Source organism: Anopheles stephensi, chromosome X (assembly GCF_013141755.1).
Source record: "Anopheles stephensi strain Indian chromosome X, UCI_ANSTEP_V1.0, whole genome shotgun sequence".
Lineage (NCBI taxonomy): Eukaryota > Metazoa > Arthropoda > Insecta > Diptera > Culicidae > Anopheles > Anopheles stephensi.
In genome coordinates, this window is record NC_050201.1 from 13,340,489 (window position 1) to 13,366,570 (window position 26,082).

Below are 26,082 nucleotides of genomic sequence, written 5' to 3' on the forward strand. Positions count from 1 at the left end.
CAGGTAGCTAATTCGTTTTCAGGAAACTCCTTTAGGCGCTGCATCAGATCTATGGCAGACAAGATCATAACTGATCCAGTGAAAAAAAAAACCTCCCATACGCATACTTCACATGACAACGTACAAAATAATTTAATGCCAGGATAGGATTTATTGTCCGGAACGGCGGGACAGCTCGTATAAGAGTTTCTAGCGTATTTAGTAGAACATCATACGACGCAGCGCTGTGCAGGGAATGATCTTCATTGACATTTTTCTCGTAGACGAAGATTTCCTTCCGTAGACAAGAAGCTCCGAGTATTCAACGGGGTCCCCAAGGGATAAGTTCCTGTAAGGTGGGGTTGTGAGGTCTCCTGGAAGCTTTGATCATCTATAGAGGACACCGAAGTCCATAAAGAGGACTCGTGTAATATCTCTACTTGGTTAACATATTCGATTGGGGTTTTGAGGGCTCCAACTGTTTTGAGGCAATATCCAACTTGCTCCTGATGACCAGGAAGAAGAGGTTTTGTTGAACTGGAAGATTTATCTTTATTAATCTTGGTGATACTCCAGGGAGCTGTATGCAATGCTCCTTAAAAAGTCGAGTGTTGAAGAGACATTCCTGCATCAAAACACCCCAGGACACAGACAAATCCTTTCTATCGTTCGTTTGAATTCGATTTAACTCAACACCCAGCAGTGATTCCTTCCCGGTGATTGACATTGATTCCATTTACGAAAAATTTAAACACTTGTTACAATTTTCCCTTTCCATTGAATCAGCTCAGTGACAGAGAAAACGATTAAGAGTAGAGTCCCCGGCATCGCATACCTCGCCATATTGAACCTGGTGCGCGTGATCACGCCTCTTGATCAACGCAAATGGAGTGTGTAGAAACGAATTAAAAAAGCTTTGGTTGATTAAATTTCAGTTTCGCGTGTGTGCAACAAAAACACGAGCCACCACACTAGCAGAGTTGTCTCCCAATTAGGTGGGCTCGGTGCTCGAAAGAGGGGTATGGAAGATGTGGGGAGGTTACACGAGACTTTTGCATGTAAATGATCGCTTACACCAAAGGTGCAACTTTAGCTGGTCGTTTGCCAAACACACACACACACACTGGCACACTGTAAAGCTAGCGGAGGTGGATGAAGGAGAACGTGCAGGAAGTTGGCTGGTCAGGTCTCTGGTTTGCAAGGTGTCAGGTGTCAGTAAATCCGTTTATAGAATCCTTCCAACTGCCTGATTGGATTTTGGTCGCAAACGTTGCGTTGGTCCAGGTTTGTATGTCTGGCAGACCAAAAATGGCACACGGGTTTTTAATACGTAGCGAGTATGTTGACAGTGGTCGGAGGCTCAAACTGTAGAAATTTGGGCTTACTTTTATCTTACTGAATGGAAGACCTCTTTCTTAACCCCGGTGGAAGAGGAACAAAAAATATTCATTTCTTTAATAGTAAAATACTTAACTTCAACCTCAATTTAAACCAAAACTCGAAGACTCTCAGAATCATCAAGATTTAAATCAAAAGATAATGCCCCGTGATGTTGTGCTCCGTCGTAGAATGCAGCTAAGACCACTAAAGACCAATGTGATCTGGTTCTAAACATCCAGATCTCCCACATGAGCACACGCTCAGCTGCAGTCTAATGATAATTAAAATTTAGGGGTTGCCAAGGGTTAAAAAGGCATTAGAAGTCCCTAGAACACAAAGCGTAGTTTAATTGATTAACAACCTCTTAAACGCGCGGGGGTGCTGCCTGTCGCATCTGACGCAACAGGGGCCAGATGACAGTACTCAATCTCCAGTCCAGTCTTCACGATCATTGCTCGAAATCGGTTTGGTCCGAGGATTATGGATGCATAGCTTTCTGCACAGCTAGTAAATTTAGTAAATTACGATGGCGTGTGCGCGCGCACTCCGAACTTACTGTGGCTTCGATTCGGGTTGACCACATTTTGGATAATGCGACGAACCTTGGTACTGTTGTGGCGAATGTACGGGTGAAGTTGTCGGACACATTCGAATGATCCCTCAGCAGGGCGTTTTTTTGCTTGTTGAAGACTTGGCAGACATGGATGTTCAGGGAGGGGTAGGACGACGACGACGACGACTTTACCCGCCAGTGGGACATTAAATGAAACAAAGTCGCCTCATCGTACGTGTGTATGTGTGGCTGTAGGGTCGACAGTGCATAGATAATTAGATTAAGAACACATGGAGTGGCGACGAGAGACAGAGAGAGGCGCGGCAGCACCGCCGGTCACAGTCTCGCACTGGCGAATGGGACATTTCGGGGCCGGTTTCGGGCTAAAGTGTGGTACCGGGGACGCCCTAGTGCGGGTCCGGTGTAGTAACCAGGTTCTCTTCGCCCATCGCATCTTATTAGTTCATCGAACGACGCGGACCTAGCTGGTTGTGTGAACTTTGTGTCCTTTATTACTGTACCTTGTACAACAAGGTTACCCCGTTGGTCGACAGCTTTGCTTTCGGATACTTGAAGTGATTAAGTTTTCCCCGGTGATAGTAGCTCCCCAGATACAGGTGTTTTCTTATCCGGATCCTTGAGCTATTGGTGGTACCTTCTCAGGAGAACGGAATAAAGCAGCAGTGTGCCTGCAGCTGGCAGGGTACCAGTTCTTAACGCTAGGAACCTAAGAGGAACTAGTGATTTAGTGATTTGCTAGTGATTGGAAGTTTTGTGCGCAAGCCTTTTGCCATCAACAATCAAGCATCCCCTGTTGTTCTTGACGGTAGAGAACAAAACAGTTGTGAAGTGTTCTGCATTGGACCTAACACCCGTGATTTTTTTTTAGTGTGACAGACCAGTGACATTCCTACGATCAACACCAACCAACAACCGGCGTAGCTGAGTCTTCTGGGACGGATAACGCGACAGCGCTCAATAATGGCTCGGGTTTGTGCACTTTTTTCTAGTTTTTCTTTTTAGTATAAGTTTGAAGCAACTGTTATACAGCCATTTTACCCATTCCATCGTGATGTCCGGTGTCCTGACCTCATCCAAAAAATGTTTGTGTCCGCCGATCCGCGATTGACATTTGATAGCTTGAGAGACCCAATTTGCACATACAAGCTGCTTCCTCGTCATGCTGGAGTGATCGAACCGGGTTGCGGTTCTAATTTAATTACGCTCTTATATACACTAATCTAATTTCGTTCTGGGGGGGAAACAAAATGTCACCCGCCGAAAGGTCGAAACTATAGATGAGGAAGAGCGCACTTTCTAGGCTAGTTCGAATGTTCCTGTATAATAAAAAAAATGGGATTCTAAGTATTAACCCAAGAAGGCCCGCGCCCCAAAGAGTGTGTTGGGAAGAAGCGTGTCCAATAGACGGGCGATGTAGGTAGATTTATGATGTGGGCAGAATTAGTTCCCGCCGCGCTCAAACTGATGCTCAACATACTGCAAAATGAAGTCGGAAATTACTTTCCTAATGGCTTCCATTTGCGTTTCACTTCCTACACGACCAAATTTATCATTCTGCCGTGGTCCCGCTTTTAAGGGGGGGGGGGGACGGGGGGGGGGGGGGGGAGGATACGTGGAGACTTCCATCTTCTGAGCGCCAAAAGCTTGTCCCCGCCCGAACTCTTCGGTATGAAGTGATATTGTCCTGAGGTATCTGGTGTTATTATTGGTGGCTTGTGGTTCCCAGTTCTGAAGACAGACTGCGCTTGGGCTCTCGCGAAGCCCAACTGTCACGCCGGCTTTCTTCGGAACGGTGATGAGGAGAGCGATGTTCCCCGGGCATAGGAGCGGTAGGGTGCCGGAAATAGGAAATTGGAATGCTATTTGCGGCTGCCGGTAGTAGTAGTCGATGAAACATTGCCGTCGGTTGAGAAGCGAAACATCACCGATTCGATCTCTCGGCTGTGATGGCGGATGACTTGCAGCGGTGGCTTTTTCGTATGTCGGTGTCTATGAAGGATACAGACAGTGTACTCACCGCGGTATACAACGAGGCAGATAGTCACTCAATTATAATTAGTTGGTAGGAAATGTTTGCGACGTCAAAAAAAAAGGAGTTAATAACATTATCACACCTTTTCACTGTTGCAATAATTGCAGTCATCTTCAGGAAGAAATATGTCATAAAGCATGATTGTTTGATCACAGTACAAGTATACTGAGCAGATGCTTGAGGACACAAGATTTCAAGGAGTCCCGCCCATGCCTACAGAGGCGTTTCTTCCTATTAGCAGGATAAGCGGTCCTTGAGAGCCTTGATCATTTATAGGGTCCCGAATACTGTAAGAGTCCTCAGTTAATGTCTCCACTTGGATTTTAACTTTAAACCTCCTAAAGGCCTCCAAGTGATATTCCGCTCAGTACCTCGCCACTGTATCTTAAAAGAAGAGCTCCAAATTCACTAAAACCACCATCTCCGTTGATTGTGACCGCTCGTCGACACACCTGAATATTTGCTCACCTTAGTTTCGAACGCATCAGGTTTAGCAAATTTCAGGCTGGGCCGAGAGGAATCGTTTTCTTCAGACGATATCGTTTACTGGCATCTTTACTCTGAAGTCTGAAGTCGGCTTCGGCCACAAGAAGCTGAAGGTGGCAGCCGTTGTGCGATGTGTGCTAATAAGCGAAGAATTGGTTTAACCATGGAACCTGAGAAGGGGTGAAAGAGAGAATAGGATTAGTATCTTCGCCCAATCAATCAGTCCGCTTCACCGGGCGTCGGTATACCGGTAGCTTCTCTATGGCGCTACTGCCGAATGAATCGATCCGTTGTTCTTCACGGTGACGCCATGTGTGTCGATTTATGACGCTTTTATCGTGCCACCGGATTGTTATACACCGATCTATTTGCGAGGTGCGAACGGGGTTTTGTTTTGCTCGCTGGAAACACATGCACAAAAATAAAAACTAGGCTAATATAGAGTATGGTTTAGTATCTTTGTGTGTAGTGTGGGTGTTTGAGTGTGTCTCGCTCTATCTCGCGTCACCCAACACACTCACGGCGAAAGTCCCGGAATGAGTATACCAGAAACCGTAACGATGACACAAAAGTGCAATGGACGTGTGACGTGAGTGCGTGTGTGTGGGTGTTCCAATTAAACTTTTTCATCTTTCTCTCTCTCTGTCTCGCTCGCTCCCGACCGGTCTCATAATGAGCTTTTGTTACTAAGCACCATCACCGTATGGTAGAGCGACAGTGCTAGCTACATTAGACGCTAGCAGCTGGAAGAAGACTCTCCACATACAAAAAATCCCATTCTTTTGTCATAATGGATGACAGTGTTACCTGATGATTTGATTACATCTGTTGCTGATGCTGCTACTGCCGGTGGAAGAGGAGTCCATTTTGTCATCTAGCGTATATACAATTGTGGAGGCACAAAAAAACGAACTTCAAATAACCAACTACCTGCTGCTATTGAGCCCATCGCGTCACTTTGTTTCGTTTCCCTCGACTGTTGCATAACACAGTCAGAATAGGAGACGAAGACTATGGTTGGTGAAAAAAAAACCTCCTCCTCTCCTCTCCAATTCCAATCACATGTGCATTACTGGAGACGATGACGAACCTCCTGTGTGCAACTGTACACGTGCAAAAAAAAAACAAAACCAGTACAATAGAATACCAATGTGAGCGTGTGTAGGTACAAAATGGTGTACAGTGAAGAGAACAAAAAAAACGAATAAAAAGCACAACAATAACACTACCACGATAATATGCAGGCACCCACCAAACCAGCAACTTGACAGCACAAAGGGTTTCCGTTTCCGGTTGAGAAAACCGCGTGGAGAACGGAGGTAGAGGTGGAGGACAGATGACCGACCGATCGGCTTTTGGTTGAATCGTGGACACGGTCGGTTGAGTGTAGGGTTTTAGTGTGTGTGAGAGAGAGAAGCAGAGAGACAAAGGAAGGGAGAGTGAGGGAGGTGTGAGCTGTGAACAACTAAAATGCATTTGGGACCAGAATCTTGGTATTAGTAACAAAACTCTAGTTTTTTTTTGCTCAGGTGAGCGCGAAGGTGATGCGGACAACACTCTGGTGAGTCAGATACCTATTTTAAGTACATCCACGATTATGGGGAAGAAGAAAAAAAAATTGCAATCACTGTATTGGAATCCATCCACTCTCCACGCTTTGGACGAATGGAGCTCTACTAACGTAGAGAGTTATCGTCTTACTAGCGGATCGGTGTCTAAAAGGGTTAAAATGAATCATCAACTCTAAACAAGGGCCATTCTTCTAATGTGATAACTCTGACTGAAAAATTAATTCTGACCATGATGGCTCCTGGCATGTGTTAACCCTTTGAGTATCATGAAAAATACCTTTGAGATTCCTGTCTTACTTGGAGTTGTAATAGAACGTAGAACAAGTTGATTAAAGATCTTGAAGAGGTTGGTCTGAGTCATCCGCTCAACACATAGGACCTTCATGGAAAAAATAATTCAGAATTATGTGCTCTCTCTCTCTCTCTCTCTCTCTGAGCATCTTGCAAAACCCATTTAAGATCTCTTACTTGGAGGTGTTCAAAGTTGGAGAAGAAATTTGGAGATGAACTACTAAGCAGCAGATCGCTTCACCAGACAGCTTGGCTTCACTAGAATTGATTAAAAGCCTCATAAAGAGACGATTAAAGTTGCAGACACTCGAAGCCTGTATAAATAAACGAAAATGTGTAAGATCTGCAAGAGCTGAACTGACTCGCCAATTCCAAGCAGGGCTCTTCTCTTAATATGACAGAAAAAAAAAGATCCACTCCACGACATGATGATCCTCACGTGTCATATGGATAACCCGCAAAGTATCTCGCAGCGTTTTCCTTCCCCCGGAGTCTCCGCCTATCTCGCTTGGCAATGTCCTCATTTTCCTGTGGCACGAAAAACAAAGTGCTTCAGCTAATATGTTTTATTGGCTTCCGTCTTCGGATGGCGTTTTTGTTGTTGTTGTTTCTTCCTTGTGGAAAGGTTTGACAGGAAGGAAGACTGCATACCCGAGACTCCCTCTGCTCGGTGCCGTAATTTAATTAGGACATTAATATGCACACTTCTTATCGTTTCTTCTGCACCGCGCACCATGCCTCCGGGTAGTAGGGTACTCGGTCAGTACTCGGCAAACGGTTCGTTCTCTGCTCCTCGCACGAAGTAGTTTGTGCAGAGGGAGCAGAGTACTTCCGCTTTTGTGTGTTGTCCATCGTTCCAGCTGCTAGAAAAAAAAGGAAGTGCTGTGAGGCGGCCGCCCTGCTGTGAGGACGCTTTTTAGAGCGCATTCTTCCACTCGTATGTCTAGACCCGGTCGGGAACGTACCAGCTCACGGTGGTAGTGACGCATTGCTCACCATTTCGTGACGCCATACTACACTCTCTGGGGCGTGTGCCGAGCGCTGGGTTGGGCACCAGCAAGGTTTGGCCTGACCATTTAGACGTATTACTTCTGATACTTTGAACACGCAGGCTCTTAATCAAGATATCGAAAGTTGGGGTTGGGAGATGATGGTACGGAGTGGTGAGTGGGCAGAAGACAAAAAATGCCGAAGATACGCACAATTAATTGAATTAGTCGGTGGAGGGAGGGTTCGCACCAAATTGTGGACTAAAACAAAAAAAACTTCAGACATTTTGTTTTTTTTTTGAGATGGTAGCCATGCTGAGGAACCTTTAGTCTTTTGCCCATAAAATATCTAAATCCGAAAAAAAACAGAAGCGAATTATACGGATTACAGCACGGATAGCTTACCGGAATGATGGTAACCTAAGCCCGGAATTCTCTCTCCCTCTCTCTGTCCCCCCCCTTTGGAACCTCGGGGTCCGATATTCCCTTCCCAAAACAGTGCAAGCTAATTAAATTGATATTGAAGCGTTGCTGGGATGGATGATGGCGACGGTAGTAAATTCAACTCACTTTTCATTCCAATTAAGGCGTCCCTTGTACTGCTAGAAAGAAGCTCCACCGCATGTGCGCATGTGTTTTCTCCTAACGAAGAGGACTGACTGATAGCCATCAGCAGTTTTGCCTGATTGCACACGGTACGGCGTAACTCCCAAGAGCCGTCATCAACCTCACCGGCCGGGAAACGACCACCGAGGGGGCGGGGTGGGTAATGTGATGTCTGCTAAGTTTACGCTAAGGATCAAGAAATCCTTGGTCGGTAGATAGCGGTAGACACCATCACGCTATGTGTGGGTTGCTCGATAAGAGCAGCGCAACTTACAAGAGGACCTTGATATTGGCGTGTTTCCAAAGAAGAAACCAAAAACCCTCAAAAGCAGTAAAATTACATCATATTGAGAGAGGTAAATGAATTTGAATTTAATTGGGTTGCCTGCGTGCTGGGGTTATTTTAATTTGTTAAAAGTATAATAAATTATACGGATCTGACTGGTTGATCCTCTCTACTAGAGTCAGACTCTGTGTAGTAGTATCCAGTAAACAAGGGTAGATCATTAGAATTCTTGTGCCATATAAGGTCTTGAAGTCCTCAACTCAAGATATTCTTGGACGATTGCGGCAATCGGAAGTCTCTTGCTATGCCACCAACATGTGTGGTATTATAGCGCCATCGATGCGTAACTAAGGTGCGCGTTACGATTACAACGATTTCCTAATATGGCTTCCCAAAGATGCACAATACAGTACTCCCAGCAAAGTGTATACGTTCGGACGTCATGGGACGCCAAACTACGAGCCGAGATACGGAGGGCGCGTTCGCACCCGTGAATTGGAATGTTTTTTTTTTGGAATTCGGTGCGCTGGAGTGGAGCAACTTTGTTTCCCGCCATTGCCCGCCATTGGGTTTCCTAATTCCAAACCAAACACACACACACACGAGAGCTGTATTGCGGTGTGTTTGGGTAACGACCAGACCAGTTCCCTGGATAATCGATAAATTCTTGCCACTGGACGTGCGAAGATATCTTCATTTAGATTTTTGTTGAGAGAGTCCTCAGCGCGCTACATATGTGGGGGAGATGGTGATTTCGCGACCAGATGTGCACAGACAGGCTACAAGAAATATGCACCCGGCGTCACTCGCCAAAAAAGCCCCAATATCTAGGTCTCTCTCTCTCCCGCTCGCTCGGTTCTTTGAAGAACAGGAACAAATATTTACAATTGATTTTAGGATGTGCAAACAGCACAGTATCAGGAATGAGAGAGATTAGCTGTTGCAGTTTTGGTGTTGTTGGGAGGGTTTACTTACGCGCGCGCTAGAAGCACTAGAAGCACTATGATCCAACGAACATCTGGCTAGCAAAAGCGTTGACATGACATCATCGTCCATGAGTGTGGCCGCGTTCTCATCTCCGAGCGTATGTGTGTGTGTCCGTTGTGTGGTAGAAGCATCACTGCGCTTCCGAATGTGTGGGATTGCTCGAGTTACCAGTGTTGGCGGTGCGACTGTGCAAGCGAAAAAAGAGTAGAGATGATGATGGAGAATTAAAAGAACTATTCGGAAGAAGCGCCACACCAAGGACGGTGGTTGGTGGGTGTAACGTTACCGCGATGCTCGTGCAACAGGCATCGACCATCTCCAGCGTACGCTATTTCTGTACGTACCAGGCACTACTGCTCTCCAGCCCCCGAAGCATTGGACCCCAAAATGCTGAGACGATAACGGAAGAAACCATCTAGCACCGTGCACCCTAAAGCTGGAATCTGGTTAACCCTTGCGTGGCGTCGCTGAAAAAGGGCACGAGTTTGGCATGGAAACCAGAAGATCTAGTGACCTGGTTTCTGTCTGGGCACCGTATGCTATGCCCCGATCCAGATTTGTTCGCTCCAGCTTGCTCGTTCTGGCGCACGCCTTCATTTGGGGGGTGCCTTGGTTCATTCGAGTTCCAGGGCGGCGGAGGAGTGGGCAATTTCTAGCAGTCGCAAGAAAACTGGTTTGCCGTCCCATCCCAGACTCTGCTGCTGCTGCGGTCAAATGATACCGCAGCAGCAGCAAACAAAAAGGGAGATTTTTGTTGAACGAGAATCGTTTCGCGTTCGATCTGTTGTGAACCCTTTCCCCGTACTTTGCAGCTGTACATGGCGAGGGCGTGAGTCGCGTACTTGTGTCTGTGTGTGTGTGTGTCTGTGCATTGGAGTGTGAAATACCGAAATGGGGCTTTCCAGCAGTGTGTCTTATGGAGGAGGTGTCAGTTTGCCCATGATTTGTGTTGGCGCTTTGAGAGATCTATCCGGACTCTGAAACTTAGCCGACGACACACTGTCAAGGATATTTGGAGACTAGACCTTAGATGCAATTGCTACACGAGATAGGTGACAACGGAAGGTTCCCGTCAAGCAGGGATACATTCCAAGAAATTCTGAGCCTGAGGTCATCACGAGTTCGGCAGATTCCTTGTGAAGCCTTACCAGATTATAGCCAGCAGTTTTTTCTGGTTTCAATTTACCACACGGCCCTAAACGATTGTTGATAGAGCGCGTTTCTCTGAAAAGGATCTCGTGATCACTCCACTCGCGACACAAGCGCTAAGAGTGGGAGGTAAAAACCGATTGATGTTTCTCAAGTACGCAAGTCCGGGATATGATGGTAAGAAGAATGAAAAAAAAAAACGGCAGCGTTCTCCACCGCCTTGTTTTGGTGTGCCCCCCCGGTTGTATACAGTTGCCAATTAAGCAACAACGCAACAAAAAAATACGCCGACAGTTCCACATCACTCTCTGTACACCCCGGGGTGGATGGGGTGAGGTGGGGGGACACAATGTCGTCGGGGAGCACTCTTTAGGTTGAGTGAGTTCGGTCCGTTTGCACCGTGTATGGCAGCCCGTACTCCAGCACGTACCACTCCCACGTATCTGATCGACTGACGTTCGCGAACTCACAGCACTCCACAATGGGAATGGTTGTTGTTGGGTGGAAGTCGATAAATTCTATCGCCATCTTTGTGGAGCACAAGCAAAGAAGCCCCGAACGCGGTGAAGATGACCCTTGCATTTTGGTCATTACACGGCGAGAATTGCAAGCGATAGAGAGAGAGACAGAGACTGGAGTTTAGAACCTCAAGGACAAAGTTCTGAAGTGAAGAGTCACGGGAATATCGGGTTCGTTCTAATAACTGGGAGTCTTTCCTTAAATATTCTATTGCACATAGCATAACAGTGGAGCGAGCTATGCGGCTGCCACACCGCCGTGTGCGCTACGGTCGTTCAGCCGGCGGGATCTAACCAGCTAGTGGCCATGAGTGCTTATGGCCTGATGCAATCGTCGTGCGCTCTGTGAATGCACGTGTATGTGTGTCTGTTTACGGGAAGGGGGGGGGGGGGGGGGGAGTATTCATTCGAAGCTACCCAACACCCAACCACTATATTCGCGAGCACGTACTCTTCTACCCCTTTTGCAAGCACTCACACACACACGTACATCAGCAGTTATATAAGTTGTGTTGTGTGTGCGGTTTGGAAAACCCGTAGGTCCGGAAGGTGCACAAGAACGGTACGCTGCTGGAGAGGTTTCGGTCGATCTCTCTGTTAAAAAAATTGCTGCCATGTGCGGAAGGCCGAGTCGCCCAAAATTGAACCTCCCCGGACCCGAGACCCCAGTCTTCCCGTAATCTCTTAAGTGTGGAGGACTGTAGGAAAAAAATAACACAAGGAAACATAAGGTTCTCTCGTGCTGCTCTAATTGTTCTAGAGAAATGGGGTTAGTCTATTTCGGGACTCTATTAAATATGCGGTGCAGCCAAATCGCCGAGCACCAGGCGTCCAAGCGATTTGGAGAAACACGCTTATTGGACCAGTCCACCAGGAGCCAATTGTTGCTAAGCATGTGGAGAAATGGAGATGATATGATGTTTCGGTGATGTTGCCAGACCACAAAGAGAGAGAGAGAGCGAGCACGCACGAGGGTTAGGAACAAGCGGACCAAATTATCTTAAATGATGGAGAACTAATAAGACGTACGCAACACATACGTCCTCCAGCTCCAGAACGCTCCAGAAGATATTATACGGGTACGGGTGCCGGAAGATCTCGTACCCCGGCCCGAAAGACAAAGAGAGTCGTCGTCCACCCCCCAAAAATGTCGTTTGCCGAGAGTATTAGTCGCACAACCCCATACCCAGCGCAGCTCACCAGCCAGTTAAATGAAGTTCGCTCCAACCAACCAACAAAAAAGTGACTCAGAGACAACCCCCGACCAAATCGGAATCAGTGTTAGAGATGGTGAGAATGGGACGGGGGATTACGACACGAAAGATGGGGCAAAGATGGCAACCACAATTCAACCCCCCCCCCCCCCCCCCGCTCCAACTCCAAGTGCTTCGCCGGTCGGCGAGGGGTTCGGAGGTGTGGGATTTCAAACAAAGGAACATAAAAATTGGTACATTGGTTGTGGCGGCGGCCCGCATACAATCCGATTGCGTTTCTTTGTGTGGGTGCCTGAATGTCATCTGGAGTCGGGCGAAAAAAGCAAAACCCACCAAATGGGGAAATGGGTCGGAAGAAACTTGGGAAGTTTTTAAAAGACGTCCTCTTGGTGGGGCACTCTTGGCAAGAAAAAAAGGAACGAATCGTCGGATCGCTGGAACGTGTCCATCGATCGCAGTTGGTACATTATCACGTTCGGGGCCTGATGTGAAAGTGATTCCGCCAAGAATCGCCAAGCTTCCCAAAAAAAGTCATGAGTCAGGATTTGCCCGATGACCTTCGCACGGAACCAGGGCGAAGAGTACCGGGAACAACGAGAGATGTGATGCCCTAGGGCGGATATCACGCACAGATGATTTGAAGTCACCGAGAGTGGACATTAGTGGAGGGAAAGGACGGATTATGCTGTGTGTTTTCTTACTTGCGCCATCCGGAGCTCGCCGTTTTGCTGCTTTCTTTGTTTCGCCGGTGTTTGAGTGGTTGATTGGGTAGAGTCTTCTTGGTGGAATGGTGCCGGTGTCCGGTTTGCGAGTCTCCCCCGTGCCAGGACGACGGACATTTGCTGGACGGAGTGTTGCTTCCAAATCAGCTCTCGCTCTTAAGTGAACTGCTGATGTCCGGAAGAAATGGTACATTGACACACAGACTCGGGTGGGCTGGTGTTGTACCGATACCTAAATAATACATGCAGTTACTGTGTATGCGTGCGTGTGTGTGGTACCTAGTATCACATGAGCTCCGGCAGAGGAGCTCAGTATCACATGGGGGTTATTGCAAAAGCACACACGGCCCCCCGTCTCGTGTGATTATTGGTACGGATGACGATGTTTACCGTTTCGATTCGCAACGTCTAGGCGCATCGCCGAGGTAGTGGTGCTGGTGAAATGGTCAGCCCCCTGACAGCTTCTGTTTATCTGATTATGCTTATACATAGCCTAGCTCCCACTTCAGACACTCCACATGCAGATTGGTTGAACCCTGTACTCTCCAGAGCAAAAAAAAAAATCCAAGAATGATTGAAGATTCTCCCCACCTTCTTGGAAACGATGTACCCAAGCAACCAGTGTCTTGGATGAATCCGCTGCAAACCCCCCGCTCTCACTCTCTCTCTCTCTTGGCGGCAAGTTGTCGTTAGATGTCTATCGAAGCAGACGACTGTTTGGCGACACTATGTCCCAGACTGACGCCACCGATATGGGGTAGATTTCATAAAGCCCGCGTTTAAACTAGCGACATTAAACTAAAATGGCTCAACTCCATTTTCATCAGTAATCTAGTACGATGTTCTTGTTCTCGCTCACCCGTACTGGGTTCTCGCGTTCTTGAGCACATCACACGTGGTTTTGTGCACCAGTGGAGTAAAAATTGCATTCAAGATGACGCTAGCCTTCAACTGTTGGATGCTGTGCAGTTTTTATTGGCTACACTACCAAGAAGGGCAACAGAGAGCGGTGATCCCTCTCTCACATCCAGCAATAGCTTAGGTTTGGGCTAATTTAATCGAAATTGTTGGAGAGCTTAAGTTAACAACTGTTGACGGGTGAAAAGCAGAAGCAATGGTGAAAGGAAGGTCAGATGCGGAAAATGAAATGATGAGTGGAAATTTTTGTGTGTCTGTGTCTGTAGAGTATTGATTGCCTGGATTGGTTTGCCTTCTGTTCTTTTGATGGGATGCAGAAATCGGGTGGACTCCGGCTGGCAGTCAGTCTCGTCGACAAACAAGCACACACAGCGCGAATTCACCATTATCTCGCACGGCAACACGGCAGGGAAGTGTCTTAGTTAATTAGCGGAAACCGTTTCTTTGGATAACTCTTCTAGCTTCTCGTAGTTGTTGCCCTGTTGCCTAGACTACACTTCCTTTCTTCCCCGGACGCAGTGCCTAATTAGGTCCGACTATAGTCGAAACGGCTAATGGGCCCCCAACAGTTGGAGAGTTTTCCAGGAAAACAAATGTCCACACTTGCACCAGACGCACACCGAACGCCACACTATACTACACAACTTGCACAGTAAAAATGACTAAGTGTCCGCACAGACGGCAGCAGTGTGCCGCGCTCACGTATAAGTTCGGTTCGGCAATCACCGGGACAGATGCGTCCGGTCCCGAATGCGAACCACAACCGACTGTGACTTGCTGAGCGTCCGGCAGCGCTCACAACACTTTTTCACGGAGCGCTTTTGCGCTGGAACTGGTGCGATAGTTCTGGTCGCGTGGTGCTCCGCCAGGTTTTTGGTTCCTCGCACAACTTCCTTCCGACAACACGCCAGAGTCACCACCATCAGCGGCGTACGTCTCGTCATCATCACCGCAGTATATAGGGCAGGACGTGTTGCTGCCGGGTGTGGGATAGTAGATGCCACCATCTACCAGCAGCAACTCCGTCAGGGAACGACGGCGAGTGCGACTGAGATGGTCTGATGTATATATGTATATATGTATATACGGGAGGATGTAAGAACCGGAGCGCTAGAGTACCACCCGCATGCGACCAGAGCAAACAGTGCTTTCGGGGTGCGTGGTTGTTACTGTTGTTGTTGCTGCTCCGCTCATCGGGTGTTCGCGTTGACGTAAAAGAGCTGCGGTACTGACGGCTCGCCCTGGCCCTGTGCGCGACGGAGCAGGAACGCTGGCACTCGTGCACCCATTTTGGGGGATGCGGATCGTGCGCCGCGGCTCTCTACAAAGGGGGCCCAGATACCACATCCCAGTGTTGTGCAATGCGATCCGAACCCGATAGGGAAAAGGGCGACGTCCGCGTCCCGCCATCCCAACACCAACTGCCCTCTGTACGGTACGGTTCGCGTACTCTTTGGTTGGTGCTGCTGCTTTCTTTCTCGCTCTCCGTGTAACGCATGCTACAGGGCACGGTGGGCCGAATGCATGCGAAGACTGGCCGAAATTGACGGGGGGAAAGGTCCCCCGGAATGGATGCAATGGTAGTGGCTGGGGAAGGGGCGGGGGGGGATATTGGATCATCGCATCGGAACATAGAAAGAAAGAACTCGCTCTCACTCGCTCACCTACGATCTCGCTCGACCTTTTGCTGGAGCAGGGCCGACCGCGACCTGTACCGTGTAGCTCGAGTGCAGCGTTGTGCGCTTCACGCCGGTGGGTGTACTGACGCGTGCTCTTTCGCTCCGCTGCGGTGTGTTCCTGTGGGCTGCTGTCCCGGCTTTCCATCATTCACGGAGAGCGGAAAATGCGTTGTCTGTCTTTTCTATCGTTTTGGTTTGTGTGTGTGTGTGTGTTTGCTTTTGTATTTGCATTTAGCTCATAGTGTGGAATAATAGGTTCGGTCATTCGTGGGCAAACACACAATGGGCTCTCCGCATGGTTGAGAATGGTTCGCGTTTTCTGGGGGCCTGGTTTTTTATTGTTGTTGTTCTTAATTATCACAGCATGCATAAGGGCAGGTGTAAATATAAGGGGGGGGGGGGGGGAAAGAGAGAGCGAGAGATTCTGATAGCATCTCACCTGATGATGAGTTTGATGAGCTCACAATGGAACTTCGCAATTGCTGGCAAACGGATTATTTTAAAACCTCCAAAGGCATCGGCCTGCCACTTTAAGGCTCTATTACTAGTCCTGTTATTGGAAAAGAAGATCTCGTTGGGATTCGATGGGATTCGATGTTTGGCCTGAAGTGATCTTTCGTGAGCTGAGGTTTTTTCCAATAGAAAACGATATTAATTTTTTTCTGCCTATTAATTACTCTATTAATGCCTTTAATTATGCTTACAAAATGTTGATGCCTACAGATGAATTCAACCCGAAGAAATCAAATCACATTTATTTAAAAAAAATGAAAAAAATTATTTGATTATCACATCATCACAAGAAATACTGTCAAGTCTGAATGGGGTCTTTATTCAGACTCTAGCCTAAAACAAATTAGTCATCCGGCAAAAATTGCCTATATCACTATTAAATTATTTTAATTTACCTTTAAAAAAAATTAGGATTTAGGAACCAAAAAATTAGGTTTTAGGAGAAAACCTTTAAAAAAACGTAAAAAAGAACGTAAAAATAAAGGCTAAAGTCTGAATGGCTGCCCCCCCCCCCCCCACGCACGGGCACTCATTTATGCAATTGAGTTACGCAAAGGGGTATACTTTTCAGACTTTTTACTATAATTATTTATTTATTTATTATAAATATTTTTTTCTCCAATTTTTCACATTTTTGCTTAACTATTACCTAAATTCAAGGGGGGGGGGGGGGCTGCATCTATTGATGCTTTAGCCAAAATAAATATATAAACAGCAACTGCAAAAAAGTTTTTAATTTTTGAAACTAACCCCCTCCCCCCCACTCACGTGAACAAACTTTTCTCCATTGAGTTACCCAACGGGGTATCTCAATTAGACTTTTTACCATTATTATTTATTTATTTCATATATAATATTATAATGTTAAATTATTACAAAATTTTTTCACGTTTAAGCCTAACTTTTACTTAAATTTTAGGAAGTAGTCTTTTTTCAGACTTTAGCTTTGTTTTTGCGCCACAAAAGCAGTTGTTGTAACCACACGGTTTCGAATAATGGAAATAAATCTAATAAATACAAGAACAAAATATTTTAAACTCAAACACATTAGCTATTAACTATAATAATGTATTAGAAAACGTAGGAAATCTTTAGTAAAATTTCGTTTTCTATATTAATTTAAAAAAAATATTTTATCCTGTACATTCACGCTCGCGCTACTGACCCATAGTGCAAAACCACCGCATGGGGATGAGTCTTCTGCTGCACTCTTGTTGTTGTTTTTGTTGTTGTTGCTGCTGTTGTTGTTCGGGTCGATACGGTTGAGTCATCCATCTGCCTGCCGACGCACCCCCACACACAGACACACACACACACACAGACGACCGCTTTAACCAGCTGTCTTTCGCTTTGTTTAGCTCGTGCCCCGCTGACACCCACGCACACGAGCGCACGTTCCCTCATTTTTTGTTGTTGTTGTTACGGTAAGGCAATACAGTGGTCGCCACCATACAGCATCGTCATCGCCACAATGAACAATGTGCAGGGGTAGTTACGGGAAAGGTGTGCGTTAGTGTGTGTGTGTGTGGAAGCTTCTTCGTTTTTTATTTTATTTTAGGGGTAGTAATTTCCTTAAACGTCTTGTAAGTAATTGTAGTAATAGGCAATCGGGTATTGAGGTATGCAGACGATGCGGCAGCCAGCTCTTCTGTCACTATGGCGGCCAGCAGCTTGTGCGGGTTGAGGTACGGTTGAGGTTTTGTTGAGATGAAGGGAAATGAGTTTTCTGTGGTGCTTCCGGCAACAGCTGATTGGCTCACCGTGGCGCCGTGTAGCGGACGAGTGTGAGGGAGAGCGCACGACAAGATACGGTACCTGTGGAGTTTTCACATGTGCGACTAATTATTGACAACCGTACAGCAGCGGAATGTTCCCATTAGTTGTAGCAGTTTATGAGACGCTCTGGAAATAACCAACCGCTACATAAACTTTGATGAACGAAGGACACAGCACGCTCGACATTTCTCGACTCGTACGCAGTAGCATTGCTGGGTGCGCGCTTGTCGATATATATTTCATCGCCCAAATGCGAATTCGTTTATGGTATGCAGCTGCAATCCATTGGTCCAGGTTCCATGTGCAACATACATTCCGGTTTGTTTCTTGACATAGTTTCCTCGAAATGGAGGACTTGACGGGATGTGCAGATTTAGACTGATGACGTTAGAAGTACTCAATTCTAGGAATGTTTGAAGCACCAGGGGTTTCCACAGAGTTCAATTAAGCAACTATTGCTATTTTAAGCGTCAGGTACGCTCGGAAAACCTCCCTCAGAGTGTAGTTGCAGGATAGTACTCCAAGAATTAACTCTATTTCTTGTACCACAACTAAGATTCCTAATTGGATCTTCATAAAGTATCTTCACCAAACTAGAGCGAATAGCTCTTTTTTCCTGGATCAAGCAAACCTGCCCTTCTGTCAGACAAAAGCAAGTCCAGCAAACCATGTCCACATGGTAGCACCCTTCGAACGTTCCGTTTCATCTGGAGTTTCATGCATACTGTATGTGGCATATTTTTAGGATCGAAAGCGAACGCAAAACCGAGACTGGCACAAATTCTCATCAATTCAATCGGAAGCATCTGGTTACGCCAAACTTCCGGCGTACCCGAGCCCCCAAGGACGCGGTGCGACACTCGACGTCGTTGCCGTTTGCCCGAGTTCATCACAAATACAATTTCGTTTTACAGTTTGCAGCTGACATTCCAAAGCGTGAGGTGTTCCGCCCTGCAACTTCTCGACACAGACGCGCTTGGAATACGGGGTGTTCGAGGACACGTTGGAAAATTGGGAACGTAAGCACAACCCGTATGGAAGGAATCGAAGATGCTTGTGTTTGAACTTTTCCGGCATTGCTCATCACATCATCGATTGCGTGGACGTGTATTATCCAAGGAATGTCGAACTCAAACGGCTTCCTTGAAACTGTTGTTGAAAATCTTGAAGATGAAGTTGACTGTCAGTTGACGAATTCGGTACCCATGCCCGATGGTCAGTTTGACGTATTATTTCGTCCGTTTATTAGACCCACATTATCTCTGGTGCGCTCAGCCCCGACCAATCGTCGCCTTTCTAACAGCTAACAGCTTCCGCATCCTGCACTCACACACTCTTCCGCTCACTATTATTATGAACTTCAAGGTTCCGGGGGAATACAGACAGAGTGAGAAGGGGGGGGGAAGAGTTCGCAAACGTTGTTGTCATTCGGACAATTTCCGCTTTTCACTATCCGAGGCTGGGGAGCGGAGGAGGCGCCGTGAAAGGGCTAACACCCATTCCCCTTCTACCTTCTCCTCCTCCTCTGCCTATCGAATAGCGGGGGTGGGAAGTGTTGGCCTCTCGCGTCCGGTTTAAATGATGGAAATTGTGTCCTTCCTTCCTTTCAACACCCCTTTCCCTTTCCCGATCCCTATTTTGCAATCCCCTATTACACTTCTTCCATTACCCACAAAATGGCGGTGATGCGAAACATGGCTGCCGGGTGGTTTGTAGACTTTGGCTCTCTGCTGGTTGCGGCAAGCGGACGGTGCGGGATTGCGAAACGGAAGCATCTAATGGTCTTTCATATTGCTCGCTTCCTCTGTTCGGGTTCCCCACCACCACCCTCCTTTTCCTTCCACCATTCCTTCCTCCGATCCGAAGGAGGGAGTGTTGTCGGTGTCCCGTGACGTTGGGCAGAGTGGCGACACAACATCCTCAAACAAGTGTCAAACGAGGAAACGCTGTTCACGGCAAATAACACCGAAAGTACCAGAAAAGAAAAAATGAACAACAATTTGACAGATTGCGGTTTAGTTTTGCTGGTGGGGCCGGCTAAGCAGGAAGGGTAAAACGATCAAGCAATATGATGTCAAACAGAATTTGGACCGGCCGGGGACAACCGGGTTCTCTTCCTTCCAAAAGAAGGAGCGTCCTGTGTGTGTGTTTTTTTTCTCTCTGTTCACTATTACTTCCCCTAGCTTTCCTTCGTCTTCCCGTCTTTTTTTTGTCTTCTGGTTGGTGTTGTTGTTTGGCGTGGTGTCATTCATCATGTGTCCTAGATTGGTCGGACCCCGTGTGGCCCGTTTACACTTGACAGTTTATGTGTGTCGTATCGATGGCGCCGCTCATTATACGCCATGGTGCCGCTTGTTTACGATAGACTGAGCAAAGGGTAACGGAGGCGAGGGCGAGAGGCGAGGGTGGGGACCGCATTATGATCATCATGGAATACGGCGAAAGGACTTCTCCAATTATCTCGAATATATTTCGCTCGATGGGGGAGGATGGTTCAGCTTGTACGTCCTGCCGTCGGTTCGCTCAACCGCCCGCCGCTTATTATCACTTTGGCCATTGGCTGGACAAACAATGTTGTAACATTTACAAGCGTTTACAGGAAAATAATAACAACGAAAGAACGGAGCATGGCAGCGGCCTTCATTAGACGCGCACAACGGTGCTCTCGTGCCGGAAAATCCGGCATGGATATGGTTGTTCACGCCGTTTCTCTTTCTTCACGGTGTTGTGACTTTGAATTTGGCGACATTTTGCCAATCCCCTTTTTCCGTACAGCAGCGGGATTTTTGTGGATGACTTCATTCGTTTTATTTTTATTTTTTGGGTGAGAGATAGAGCGACAGCGAGAGAGAGAGAGAGAGAGAGAAAGTGGTTTTGATTAGAAAATTTTGCTTTTTATGTGCTACGAATCGCTTAAAAAACTGCTTTTATAGAGCTTGATCCATATAAAGGAACGTTTGAATCAACTAGGGGAGTTGCTTAAATTAATAGTGGAATATTACAAGTTTACGGTGGAAGGCTTTGACATTGGAACGTTTAACGCAAACATTAGTCGGAAATGCTGTTTTGCTTAGCTACTTCATTAATCCACAGCTGGTTGCAACTCGAATTTGCAACATTCCATTATATGATTGCAAAAATTTCCACAGCGAGAACGAGGGAGGCGAATACTCAAAAGCGTCCGTTAAAAAAGAATAAAGACAAACAACTATTCATTTGCAATCTTGCCCTCGAGCGAGTAAAACGTTTCAATATATTCATACAAAACCCCTCACGGGCACTCACATTTCGCTGTTGAGTTACCTTAAATTTAGGTAAAAGTTAAGCATAAATGTGAGAAATCGTTGTAATATTTTTATTTATTTTCAATTATGACAGCTTGAAGCCGTATGGTTAAATGTTTGTAATAATTATTTATAATAATTAAAAATAATAAATAAATAAATACTTACACTAAAAAATCTGAAAAATATACCCTTTTGGGTAACTCAGTTGCAAAAATGAGTGTCCGTGCGTGGGGGGGGGGGGAGGAGGCATAAATTCAGACTTTAGTCTATTACTATTTATTATTGTTATACTAAATTAATAGAACAATTTTTTCGCATTTTAGCCTAGCTTAGTTTAGGTGTCTTAGCTGCAAAATGTGAGTGCCCCATGAATGGAGAGTTTCTTATTTAAGACTTTTGGGCCAAAAATCCTTGTATTATTTTTTATTTAAAAAAATTGTTATTAATTTCAACATAACATTTTTAGAAACCTATTTTTAACACAATCCGGCGCTGCTAGCCGAAACACGTTTTCTGCGGTACAAGGTGTGATGGAGGCGCCTGGTGGTTTTCAGTTTTAACGAACGTTTTTTCGAAACGTTTCACACAATTTTTTCACCCATCAAAAGGCACCGCCGCAACGATTATTTGGAAATTATTGCATAACAAAGTCTTTTGTCTGAAAGTATGCTCTTAATAATTAGCAAAAAAAAAGAATATAATATTTCCGCTCCCCGGGGGGGGGCATAGCAAACCCAAGAGAGAAAACAAGGGGCAAACTATGGGTAAAAAAGGATATCAATCTCGCCCGCACATGAGCTCGATCGCTCATTAATCATGTAACACTAGAAGAGCTTTTGGAGGGAGTGGGAATGGGGGTTTTTGCTGCTGTTTTTTTTTTATTTTTCGTCTAGCCTTACGTCGAACTCCCGGGGAACGTGTGCAATCTTCATCGGCTCGTTATTGTGACGTTCACTGATGCGTTCACCATTTCGATGAGGCTTGCGCGTCATGTGGACGATTCAATAGGAAGCACTGTAAGGGAATCCGATTTACCAAATACTAATGGCGATGGCGCGGACGCATCTTTGCGATGTATTAAAATCGTATTCTTTTAATGTTTTATTTATTGTTTGTGATAATAAGTATAAAAGTACATTTCAAGATGTTTATACAGTGGGTTCGCTTGAGTGCTTTCCTCAATATTAGTAACTTTTATATAGTTTACGTTTACGTTTACGATTCTACGTTGATAGTTAGCATTACCTTTATGGTGATTGGAAAATGGGGTGGGAAAATTAACAAAACCCACCACACGACAAGAGAAAAAAAAGTGTTATGTTTTATGTGTTTTTTTTTGTGTTTTTTATCTATATATAAAGAATTACGACAGGTTACGAGAGAAGGAAAAAAAGCTGAAACTAATCTTAATTATCTAACAGTGAATTTCGTTGGAGAAAGAAGTTGAGGAATGGTAATACAATTATATAGTTATGATCGGGAGAGCGATTCCAGTAATATGGGGTTAAGGTTATTATTAGTTCGTGATAAGTAATTGGAGTTCAGTTTTGTTATGAATATTTCGAGGGGTTCAATATTGCAAGTTTTGTGGATGTAATTAGTTCTATACCAAAAAGGGAAATTTAAGAAAGTTTTCAAAAATCTACTTTGAATTCTTTGCATTTTTAATTTCTGTCTTTTAGCGCAGGAGTGCCAAACTGGAGATGCGTAGGTTATTATAGGCCTTATCAGGAAGGTACACATGAGGATTCTGTTTTCCAGACTTAGCTATGATGATCTGTTCCACAAACAATACAGGCTTCTTAGTATTTTTTTCACATTTGATAGTAAGGTTTTCAATATGTTGTTTGAATGTAAGGGATTTATCTAAAATCATACCTAGATATTTGACATTGGTACACCAGGGTATATTCACTCCAGTATTTCTGATAGATGAGTAAAGATTTGTTTAGTGTTTTAATAGCGGTTTTCGCTAATCTACTGCAGGTTCTAATGGCCAGATCGTCCGCATATTGGTATTGGGTGTACAGTTTGCCATTTTAGATATGTCAGCCGTAAAGGCGTTGAAAAGTATTGGTGAGAGTACAGCTCCAGGTGTGGCACACCCGTAGGGGGAGAGTAGGTATTGGAATGCGAATTGTTGATATAAACAGCATTAGATCTATTGGATAGGAAACTCTTGATCGGATGGATTATATAATTTGAGTAACCAAACTTGATTAATTTGTAAGTCAGACCATCATGCGATAATTATTTCAAAAATTTTGCTGACGCAGTTTAAAAGCAGTTTGATTCAAATCTTTACCGAATGTTGGGATTGGCACAACCTTAGCTTGTTTCCAACTATTGGGAAAGTATCCGAGTTTTATGCAGGCATTGAAGATTAAGGTAATGTATACAATAACATTTATAGGAAGTTGTTTTATAGTTCGATAATTTATGCAATCTAGTCCTGAAGAAGATTTTGTCTATGTTGATTTTATAATTTCAAGTATTTCCTTAGGTTTGATCAAATCGGTTGATATAATTTCGGGGGTTGGGTTTGTTACGGAAAAACCTGTGTACTGCTGTATTTACTTTGTTATTTAAAGGGCACTTGGTTTCGATATCTTTTTTCAAGGATAGGTAGGTATCTTTGTAATAGAGATTTAGTCGGTGTCTTTGCCATTTTTTCCTATAAACGTTTCTTAATGTTTATCAAGGAAATAATTGATTGAGGAATGAGAATGTTGTAATCTCCCGGGGTAGAGAGCGGAATGGCTCGATTGTGTGATTGGTTAACGTGGTATGATAGCTTTTGTATCATTTTATCTTTTTGTGATGCCTGTCCGCTTTGACTAAGGTCGATTGCAGTAGGATTAATATTATTTTTTAATTCGGATTTGAAGAGAGGCCAGTTTGCATTTTTATAATCAAATAATTGTTTTTTTCGGTACTTTGATTAATTGGACGTCTTTAAATTCGAATAGCACTGGGCAGATGGTCTAAAGTTAGATCAAGCATCGTTATTGGTTCCGATAGATCTTGATGGTTTGTTAAAACTAAGTCTAACGTGGGGGGATTATTATTAGGATTTGAAGGAATGTAGGAAGGTGAGTTGGGATGGTTGATGGAAAACTGTCCTATTTGCAGTTCGTCAAATAAGGTTTTTCCTGCTTGATTGTTGGAGGCACAGTTCCACAAATTGTGACGGGCATTAAAGTCCCCACAAATGAAAAATTTGTTCCTGAGGCTAGTTCATTTCTTAATATCGTGTTTGAATTTGTTCATATTGCCGTGTTCCACCGGGGTGATATGCTGCGACAAATGAAATTTGAGATCGACTATTGTGTATTTTAATACCAATGGCTTCTATGGGATTGAGATTAAAAGATGGCAATAACGAATGTTTAAGGTTTTTCATTATAAGAATTAAAATCCCACCCTTAGGGCCGGATATTCCAGAAGATTTTTTTACTTTTACTTATAAACTATAAAGAATATTTATTATCTCAAGCAGCCGTGGGATTGCAAATCATCATTAGAGTTTAAGCGAAATAGCTAATAACTTAAGCGTATTCTCACAAATACTGTCATTCGTTGGATCATAGAAGGATAGTTGAGGATGATCAAGCCACTGGCTGCAGGATTTGTTCTAAAGGAGTTGAACACTCGCCTAAACTTTCATCGGAAGAAGATGTCAAAAGCCATGTTTGAGCTAGTGAATTCGGATCCATCCTTTCATCTAACACGAAGTCCATTTGGGACTGAATTAGAGGGAGAATTTGCCAAAGGAAATGAAGGAGGCATCACCCGACTTCTATCGATTTGTTTTGTTTTGTTTAACTGACAAACAATTGGTTAATTGAATGTTCACCTTCATTAGAACAATTATTATTGTTTTTGATGAGGAAAACAAAGCAAGCTCATTGAGCGGTTGATACGTGAAGAGGTGAATTTTTTTCCCCGTAAGCGGTCCTGACCGGTCACCAGCTAGTACCGAGAGGAGGTCAAGCTCCAAGAAGCGATTAGCGTCGCTCTGTGTTTTAATGACTGTGTTTTTTTTAAACTTCATCGTTCAAGTTTAGAATTCCACCATTAGAGGTATTCCAGGCATTAAGTTTTGTTTTTACTTACCCTTGTCTGACTTGAACTGTTCTCCTAGCCAGCTCATCTACAAGCGAACGAAATAGATGATTAATCGGATGTTAGGAATATAAGGCAGGTGAGATTACGTCCCGTCCGCTATTTTTTTAAACTGGTGAAGCAAATCGACGGTTTCATGTTACAAAATAGCTTCAGTTTTCCCCTCAATTGATAGGTCAATCCAATTGGTAGAATTATACGCCGTTTGCGTTTATTGGCTGTTTTTTAAGTAATTTAAAAAATAAAGTTTGATAAAGGACCTTACTCCTTAGGAAATTTTTTTTTCGCTCAGGATTGTTTTCTATTTTTCTACTGTTTTGGGCAGTATGTTTAGATTAAATTCGCCTGGGCAGCTATGGTGGTACGAGGTCTCGTATACTCGTGGGTATTGGTCCAATTTTATGGATGGTCGCCGTGTGTTGTCTCGTGATGGAAAAATCCGCACACCCGTACACGTGCCAGGTTTAGCTGACAAGGCAAACCTTCCATTCGCTAATGATTCAACTGTAAACAACAATTTATTGACCGTTGACCGGCGAAAGTCTCCAACGCAACGGTCTTAAGCAATTACGTCCACTCTGGCAACAGCTTGTTAAATTAATCTAATGATTTACTTTCTAGTTTCCGATAACATTTTACGGTAGACAAAACATTAATTTAAATTGAACAAATGTAAACTTGGCGGATAAATAGAGCAAATGGGAAACAAATCCAATTGTACAGCTCCAATTCACTTATTCTTTCAAAATTCGTCTATTAATTATAAAAAAAACTTTCAAGATTCAATTGCAAAAGACAACAACATAACGCGATGCTTTAGCAATTAACAAAATACTTTTAATTTATTAATAAAATCTAAACTATTGCACAGTGGGCATTTTTTGGACAAATTGCGGCCAAGACCGTCTACATTATTGAGTGTCTAGCCGACTTGAACGTTGAGATAAAAATTTTAACACATATTTTTCCAATGTTCCATTTACATTTTACCTTCCTGAAA

The 26,082-nt window shown here is 44.7% G+C and overlaps 1 protein-coding gene across 5 annotated transcripts in view; it reads left to right on the forward strand.

Annotated features, from left to right (window-relative positions):
* The first annotated feature begins 2,345 nt into the window (after window positions 1-2,345).
* LOC118508911 (chaoptin) overlaps window positions 2,346-26,082 on the forward strand; it is a 49,932-nt gene continuing 26,195 nt past the window's right edge. Inside the window, exons 1-2 of one of the 5 annotated variants that reach the window (XM_036048781.1) lie at window positions 2,346-2,738; window positions 2,802-2,902. In XM_036048781.1, coding sequence (XP_035904674.1) covers window positions 2,894-2,902 — 9 coding nt within the window. In that variant the 5' untranslated portion in view covers window positions 2,346-2,738; window positions 2,802-2,893. Of the gene's footprint in view, window positions 2,903-26,082 lie in introns of all 5 variants that reach the window. The other 4 variants (XM_036048790.1, XM_036048802.1, XM_036048811.1 and 1 more) reach the window with 4 other exon arrangements.